Here is a 9,421-nt window from a genome sequence, read left to right as displayed (position 1 = left end):
AAATCAAGAACTTCTTAAACTTTTTCAGTGAGATCCATAAAACAATGTAAGATGAAAACAGAGTAAAAATGGATTTGAAGAAATCAAGTTATGCTCACATCAGATAGGTATATATATATATATATATATATATATATATATATATATATATATATATATATATATATATATATATATATATATATATATATATATATATATAAGCTCACAGGACAAAAAATTATTCACCCTAGTGTGCAAGCACCAATGAATCATTAGGTTTCCTTAGATGACACAGTAGTCAAATGAAGTGTGCAACTGTGTACGCACTCCCTCAATGTGATCAAAGGCAAGTAGCCATATGTGAAATATTTTTGTTTTAAGCAGAAATTGTGTGTAAATTTGGGTAAGTGTAAGGATGTGACAGAGTGGCAAAAAGGGGGAATTGTGCTTGGCTGTGCCGATGGTCATATGGTGAATGAAGTTGCTGGATTTGTTGGTGTTTCGATGAGGACTTTTCAACGCGTCTACAAGCAGTGATGCAATACACGTTGTCATGAAAGACAACATCAGAATTGTAGCTGGAAAAAGATTATACATGAAAGAGACGGGAGACGTGTTTCATGACTTGTCAATCAAAATCACTTCCAAACCCGACAGGAATTGCTTCAGTTAGTAAATGAAGGCCCATCTCATCCTGTTAGGGAGAAAACATTGAGACGGGAGCTGCAGGCAAAGAACATTTAAAGTCAAACGCCTCATAAGAGGTCATTGCTCATACAATCATATAAAGCTTCGCGACTTCAGTGGGCTGGAAGTCAACAGTTGCTGATTGGCGGAATATAATATGATCTGACGAATCAGGATTTTGACTTTATTCAAATGACGCACGTCATCGAGTGCATGGAAGAACAGGTGAAGTATTTCATCCTGACTGTGTGCAAGGTTAGGTTCAAGACGGAGGTGAGTCTGCCATGTTTGGGGGTGTTTTTCTTATAATGTATTGGGTCTCCTCACAGAGGTACCACTAAAATGAACCAACATGTTTATTTGAACACTATGAATGATCAGGTGTTGCCTTTCAGTCAACATCTTCATGAAGAGTATGCTGTCGATACCCTTGTTTTTCAAGATGACAACAACAAGCATGTTTATCACCCTGGAAGAATATGTGACTGGTTTTATGAACACTCATACACTCAATTGCATCTCGATTAGCCTGCAAAATCACCTGACTTGAACCCCATTGAAAATTTGTGGGACATGTTGGAACAACGGGTAACTGCCAAAATCAGCATCATGCAATTTGAGGGATTTGTAGGATCAAATCCTTAGCGAGTGGTTTAAACTAGATTCGACATACCTACAAAACCTTGTGGACTCACTTCCTAATCGAATCTAGGCGGTTATCAAATCCAGAGTTGGTGTTACACGTTATTAAATGATGTTTTTCATGATTTTTTTAAGGGTGACTAATTTCTTGTCTGGTGTGCTTATTAATATATAAATATATATATATATATATATATATATATATATATATATATATATATATATATATATATATGGGGCACAATAAAGCAATAAAGAGAAAAACAATGAAAATTAAGAAAAATAAGAACTCAAATATTTATATATATTTATAACTTATTATATATATATATATATATATATATATATATATATATATATATATATATATATATATATATATATATATATATATATATATATATATATATATATATACAGATGGGTGACAAAATAATATGAACATTTCTATACTACCTCCATTATAACAATCTTTCTTTGAGCAACAAATGATTTGAAAAATTTTATATGTCAAAACTGTTGACACAATTTGAAAGATCATGCTTGAAGCTTTTAAAAATGCTGTCTTTCTTACCTTACCCATGAAAAATTTGTATTCATCAAAATGAGAGCAGGAAGTTTTAAACATTTTACTTTTTTAATGTTACAATAATTCTAAAACCATTCTTATATAAATATCACAATCCAATAGGATTATTTCAAAATTGCTGGGATTAAAGCTAGAGAGTAGTTATTAACTTTATTTAATTTTTGATATTTAGTAACATCAATCAATTTAGAATAATAAATCAATTAATCAATCCATAATGAGTAAGATGAAAATAATAAAAAATGAACTTACCTAATGTATCAGTAGTAACTTGTATATTGCAACAATACATAGCCGACATCAACCGTTGAGGTCTTGCTTGGAAAGCTCTTCTACATGCCTCTTTAACTGTGGACATTATTTGTCCAGTAAAGGGTCCAAATGGTGTACTACTTGCACTACTAGGACCACTAGAGGCAATGCTAACAGTTTCAGATACTTCTAAATGCTTATTTAAAGCATCTTCATCTTTAGAAACATTTAAAATATCCTCTTCAGCAGTTTCAACAGTATTTAAATACACATCTTTCTCAAAAGTCCAGTCTTCAACTATGAAACATACACCCATCATAGGTTCTTCACATAGGGGTCCACAAAGAGTTGCAAGTTGAAAACCACTGATAAAAGTACTATCATAACTGAAATGTAAAGATTCAGTAGAATCTGTTTTGCTTGATGTCCAAACAGAAGGACGTTTGTAAGAAGGAATACGATTGAGAAGAATATTTGGTCCACATCTTCTGGGTCCAAAGGACCAAATTTGTTCAACAGCAAAGGTCCATTCTTCTCCAGCTTCAAGAAAATAATCATTTAATTTATTTTTCAGTTCACTTATCCTTTTTATTGTTTCTGGTGTTAAAATGCTTTCTTCTTCTCCACGGCATGAGTAAATTTGATCTATTATTTTAAGTAACACAGAGTTATCTTCTAAACATTTTGTAACTGCAGGTGGCAAAGGTTTTGCACACATTTTAATACAAGATAATTTATTTGAGGTTTTTAGATAAATGTATTCTGCACTTTCTGAGTCTTCAGTAGAAGGTTCATCTTGAGACTAAAAAATAAATTTGAGTAACATTGATGTAAAATTAAAAACGATTTTATTAAATGAGAAATGAAAAATACTTTAAACTAGAAAAATATTATAAAATGTATTTGAATAACTTAACCAGAAGTAGAGAAGGAACGAATGAGGTTTTTCCTTGTAAAATAATCTGCATTATTTTTAAATAACTTATTTCCTTAGAGAAAGAAAAACGGCATTTTTTTTCTAAATTTAATCAGCAAAGAGAACACTTCAATCTCATTTGTGATCTTTCTTCATAAATGCACAATTATTGTTTTATTTCAAGGAGAATTAAGGTGTTATATTTTGGTTTCAACTGAGAAGTTTGTAATCAAGCATTGCCAAGTTTTAACTCCAAACATGGTCTAATATTTAAATGTTGTAGTATTCCGTTGCCGATTGCCCCAATCAAGAGATGTTACTAGTCAAAATTCCAATGTTTTGTTTACATTTTGGGTTTTATTTGCATCTGTTTTAGTGAATGTGTGGTCTGCCACTAGAGAGCGAGATTATCTAATTCTACGTCATATCACGTCTTTTTACGTCATGTATAAATTGGCATATGTTTTTTAAACAGATGAAAGAATAATGAATTACTTGGGCTGTGGTATGTTGGCATGAACATTATGTAAATTATGTGAGAGTAAAATAGAGCTGTCATTAGTACTTCATTAATTATTGCTAATGCTAACACTATGCTGCTAATGTTTGTTTCAATAAATTATTATCATCGTTGTCATCCATTATCATAGTTATTTTATGAGTTATCTTTTTTACGTTTCATCTGCACTTATGCATTAAATAGAGTTAATCATTAAAATTATGTTTGAATTGTCGCATCTTAAAATATTGATTCACATACAGCTATACCAGCCTCCAGCACGAACCATGCACTCCTTACCAAGTTGATGTTACAATCAGGATGAGGTCCTGATTGTAAAATCAGGACCTCATCCTAGTCAAACTCCATTGAACCATTTTAGAGTAGGTGCATCACAATGTTCAGATATTTCGTATATATGTCTGTCTTACATGAAAAACCTCTTAAGCGATAAAAAATTGCTGATTTAGTTTACCAGGGCTCCCACTCTTTCAACTAAGCAAAAATTAAGCACTTTTAAGGATCTTTTTTTGAAAAAATTAAGTACTTTTTTGAAAAATTAAGGAATTTAAAAATAGTATGATTGTTTATCATCAAATATACATATACAGGGGTAGCAGCAAAGTTTTTTAAAATTTTAGGGTAATTTTAGGAACTTTTTTCAAAAAATTTTAGGTAAATTTTAGGGGTAATATATGATTTTGCTAGGATAAAAACAGATCACACGGTAGTTTATTACATAACAGAAGATTATTACAATTCATCCACACATATCATAAATAATTGCAAGCCATAAAATAAAGCTCTGAAATTTATTAAGTCAAGAATGAAATCTCTAAAGTGTAAAAATGAAATTTCAACTTTACATATTACCTATCAAAAATTAAGTGCATAATTCAGGAACAGGCAAAAGTGAGAATAAATCAAGAGAAAAAATAAATTAACACCAACTTGGATTTTTATTTAATTTTTACTTTCTTAATCAAAACTTTATTATTACCCTTTACCTTACTTTATTAAGAAAAACTATTGTGTGATATTATTAGATTTCAAATCAGCAATTTAAATTAGAAGTTAGAGAAAAACAAATTAATCATAATCATTTTTCTAATATATTCTTGATATGATTTGTGAGATTCTTTTACTGCCCTCAATAGTGTTGTGGTGATCTTCATCACTCCTCCATAATTTCAAATGGTATCTTTGATTAGTCTAAGAGACATAATAGTATTCTCATGGTGACTCACTTTAAGCATTGCTTTATTTATCGAAAAACCTCTCTCAGGATCAGAATTCCCATGTGGAAAATTAAAACAGTTTTAATTAATGAATAATTCTTACATTTTAGATTATTGCTTTTTTATTTATATTTAGCCTATAACTCTAATTTTTTAGGAACACCAACAAAATTTTATCAGATTTTTAGGAATTTTAGGGTTTGCACATAGTTTTAGGAATTTTATGAATTTTAGGGGGAATGCGACCCCTGCATATACTGCCAGTGACAGTGCAAATTATTTACCTTCCTAAATAAATCAATAAATAAAAAAATACTAAAAAACAATTTTATTATAATATAAGCACTGATATAATTGTATTAATTAACAGTTCTCGCCAAAGAAGTACCACAGAATTTTTGCAAACCCGGGTCAGGTTTTCTTTAAAAATATTTTTAGATTGCTAAAAGTTAACGTCATTCAGATTGTTAAAAGTTAACGTATGAAACTAATCTGCATTCCATTTTTAATAATTTCATTGAAATTGAATTGTAAAATTAAGTGCAGAAATTTGAAAAGATTTGCAATTTTTTTTCATGAATATAAAAAAAAAAGTATATAAAGAAATCTGTCAAAGATTAAAAACAGTATATTACGTTGCAATGTTGACTGAATTAAATAATTATTAAAATCTAAGGATTTTTTAGTTGAGTAGATTTAAATTTTTACGTAACAATCTGCTTATCCTTAAGAAATAAAAATAATAGCGTAACAATCTAAACTTTAAAAAAGAATTTTTTTCAAAAAAAAATTTTTTTTTTCATCAAAAAACCCCAATAAACCCCAGGTTTTTGATGAAAAACCTAGGTGGGCTAGAATTTTTTAAACCCTGTTCCTTACAAATCTGTTGAAATTTTAGTACAATTATGAATTTTAATAAATGTTGACCTTTCTATGAATTTACAGTTACTTATTACACATTGAAATATTATACGGATTTATTTAATTCTTCAAGATTTTAGGAAATAGTTTTCGATTCGGAATCTAGTTCAAAAATGTTTTCTGATACTTCTTTTCTTAGCATTTTACTTAATTCCTATAAGCTGATGCATTACCAGTAGAACTGAATTTCTGGAATTCTGTCAATTTTGAAGGTTAGTGTGGGTCTTCTACTTAGGTATCTTAAAACTGCCCCCGCCCCCAAAAAAGCACTATCTCTTCCATGTACACTATTCTTTTCTTTCTGAATGCTTCCTTCTCCTCACAGAGTATCATTCTAGGCAAAGGGCAGAATATATTAATAAAAGAACCAATATATTAATGAAATGACTTGCCTTCTTCCCCTTGTCTGTAGTCCCCCCCTCACATACACATTAATTTTTGTCTCTCTAAATTGCTTCACCCTCAATGCATAGTCTAATTCTAAGAGACAAAAAAACAACATTTTGTTTTAAAAAATTGAACTGAGAAATTGTTCCTATCAACCTTCGTGATGCTGAAAAATTAAGGACTTTAAAAATCTTGAAACCAAAATTAAGGACTTTTAAGGACCTTGGGAATCCTGCTCACATATTGGATGAGTTTAAAAGTTTCAGTATACCTTAGAGCTCTTTTTCTGTTGTTTGTCTTCAATCACTTCATTGACCATATCCATTTTTGGTGGAGGAATGATGGTTTCTCGAAATGGTACAATTGGTGCAGAAACATTGAAATTAATTTTAGCAAATCTAAATAATACAAATAAAAAATAATGATACATTAATAAATTAGAATTTGGCATGAAACATTTGAAAACTATAACCTTGCCATAGATTATGTACCAAAAGTTAATGTTTGTTTATTTAATTTTTCTGTAGAAAAAGGAATAAGTATAAGTTAGTAATACAAACAACATTTAGAATTGTGTTTGTAAAGTTACTAAAAAATATATACATACAAATTTCACTTTTTTTTCCGTCAGTCAACATTATTATTAAAGTAATTGGCTTGCAAGAACAACAATAGTAAAGTGCGGAGTGGAAAGTGCATCCCTGGAGCACATTCTGGCTTGTCTTCACATTTCTAAGGAGACTTTCGCGACGGACCTTTTGCTTGCCCTGGATTTTTTGAGAGTGTATGGGCTAATGGATAATGTCTAGCTTCCGCTAGACAGTGAGGAGATTAGTCACACACACAATAGCTTATTTTCTTTAATATATGATTTTTTTCCAGCCAGCAATTTTTTAAAAAGTATTACGAGCTTAAGGGAACCAAGTTTCTCTAGTCTGTTTAAACTATCATCTTTCTCATTCTTCCATTTTATTGCAGGTGAAATATTTTATTGTATGAGTAAGAACCATTACATTTTTGCTACAAATAGTCAAAAATAATTTTCCATGAACAATTTTTCAATAGTATGCTTATTTTTGTAGTTTGCACCATGCAATAAATTTAGAAAGGGAAAGAAAAAATTTCAAAGTGAATATTGGAATGAAAAAAAAGCAAGGGAATTAAGAAATAGGGAACATTATGGAATATTTTTAAAATAATATTTCAAAAGAAAAGCAAAACATAAATTATTATAAAGTTTTAAGCAGAGTGTAAGATTAACAACACTGAAATATCATACTAATTTAACAAAACATATTTTATGATAAGCTGCCTATTTTTGTACTTTCTAATAAATACTTTATAATACATTAAATAATATTTCTACATATTTTTTGCCAAATATAGTAACAGTGAATGCTTTTAAGAACTCTCAACTTTAGATACTTAAAAATTTCTCGTATTTCCCTTACGGTATGAATTAATTGTTGTTGTTTTTTTTTAAAGTTTTATTTATGTTTCCCACAAGAAAAAAAATTTTAAGCCTTAAATTCCAAAATTTAAATTAATAAAAAAATACATAAACAATTATTGTGTTAATTTTATATATAAGTAATATCAACATATATTAGAGATGTCTAAGTATTTCTCAAGCTTAGAACTTATTATGAATCAGTATCTTTTTAAGTAAGGAGAAATATTTTTTACACTATTCACTTAAGAAAATCAAGCATTAATTAGTGAAATTTATTAAAAGAATGACATTTATTTAAAAAAAATTTGCTTCACAAAAATAAACACTTTACTATCTGTTTACAAAATTCTATTAGTTTTTTTCAAAAACTGCAAACAAATATTACCTTTGAGGAATAATTATTCAATAAAATAACATTGGGATACTTTTTTATAAGTAGTGTTATATGTAGCAGCAAGATCACAATCTAAATACAACCTCTTTTATAATCTACAACGCTTGATATTAAAAAAAAAAAAAAAAAAAAAAAAAAAAAAAAAAAAAAAACTTTAACTTTTCAGAGTAAGTCTGTAAATCTCACTGAAACTGCCTCTAAATTCCATAATGTAATTAGATCAAGGCAAGAGGATGTTTTTTCTTTTTTTTTTTTTAAATATTTTAAAAAAGATTATCAGCCATCAATTGAAGAAAAAAATAAATCAGAGAAGAGCAGAAAAGGCGTAATTTTCTGGAAAGCATTTAATATACTTACCAGCAACCTGGAAAATTTTAAACTGTCATTTAAATTGCAAAACTCGCTGCTTTACCTTTCCAATTTAATAGAAAAATTATTTCTGTTACAAATGAAATAACAACAGGGAGTTTTGATATATACAGCAATTTTTTGAAACAATAAATTAAGGGGGAGACCAAAAAGCACATGGATTGACTGTGTGGAAAAAGATCTCAAGCCATGGGATCTCAAACCAATCTCAAATAGATGGAGAAACCTAGTGTCTGATCGAGCTAGATGGAAATGACTAGTTGTTGCAGCCATGGTTTGTACTAGACTGTCATGTTGATGGAAGAAGAAGTAAGTTAAAAGTAATTTTTAAAATTAAAAGCCTAAAAAGACAATAATATTAAACAAATTTAAATCATAAATTTAAATTATTTATCAACATTTTTATAACGAAATTTTACAGAATAAGAATTTTTCATTGCATGGATAAAAATAAATTTATTCTAGAGGCTGATATAAAAATTATTTAAACTTCAGTTTCAGAAAAAAGTTAGATTATGAACTATAAACTAAGTAATTGATGGTGAAACTTCAATTCAAAATAAAATATATTAAAATTAAAATGAACAAGCTCAAACAACTCATAAAATTATTTTTCAAGAATACCTTTCCCTTAAATCATCGACACAGCGTTGGAGGTGAACTTCTCCAGATGATACAAGCACATGTTCACCAGTTTCTTGAACAAAGACTTGAACACAAGGATCAGCTTGATTTAAGAGGCGCAGTCCTTTAACAAGGTCAGGCATTTCTCCTAACATTTAAATTAGAAATTGAAATTTTAAATATTTCTCATTATTGAATCTCATTACGCAAGTTAAAAAAAGATCTTTAATATCTTTTCTTATCATAGAAAAAAAGAAATATTACACTGGGGAACAAATTTTTGGTTGGATAATTGGGGTGTGGAGAATTCAAATCTAAAATTAGTTTTGTTCCAAAAGCTAAACAAATTTTTTAGATGACAATTTTAGTCTATTTTTTTTTGTCAAAATATACAGTTATAAAAACGTTTTATAATACAGAGGGTAGCGTAAATGTTGCGAAAAACATCTAGGAGAGTAAGGGCACATC

At 28.9% G+C, this 9,421-nt stretch overlaps 1 protein-coding gene across 4 annotated transcripts in view; it reads right to left on the bottom strand.

The window, feature by feature from the left end:
• LOC107444843 (elongation factor-like GTPase 1) overlaps positions 1-9,421 on the bottom strand; it is a 204,017-nt gene that overhangs the window by 163,763 nt on the left and 30,833 nt on the right. For all 4 annotated transcript variants that reach the window (XM_087168143.1, XM_087168145.1, XM_087168146.1 and 1 more), the window contains exons 20-22: positions 8,954-9,101; positions 6,385-6,511; positions 2,153-2,954 (exon numbers count right to left, since the gene is read on the bottom strand). In XM_087168143.1, coding sequence (XP_087024269.1) covers positions 2,153-2,954; positions 6,385-6,511; positions 8,954-9,101 — 1,077 coding nt within the window. The remainder of the gene's footprint in view (positions 1-2,152; positions 2,955-6,384; positions 6,512-8,953; positions 9,102-9,421) is intronic.

Source organism: Parasteatoda tepidariorum, chromosome 7 (assembly GCF_982258835.1).
Source record: "Parasteatoda tepidariorum strain Cologne lab strain chromosome 7, Ptep-v5.0, whole genome shotgun sequence".
Classification (NCBI taxonomy): domain Eukaryota; kingdom Metazoa; phylum Arthropoda; class Arachnida; order Araneae; family Theridiidae; genus Parasteatoda; species Parasteatoda tepidariorum.
The sequence above is the reverse complement of the archived record's forward strand: the minus strand, read 5'-3'. Positions and strand labels throughout refer to the sequence as shown.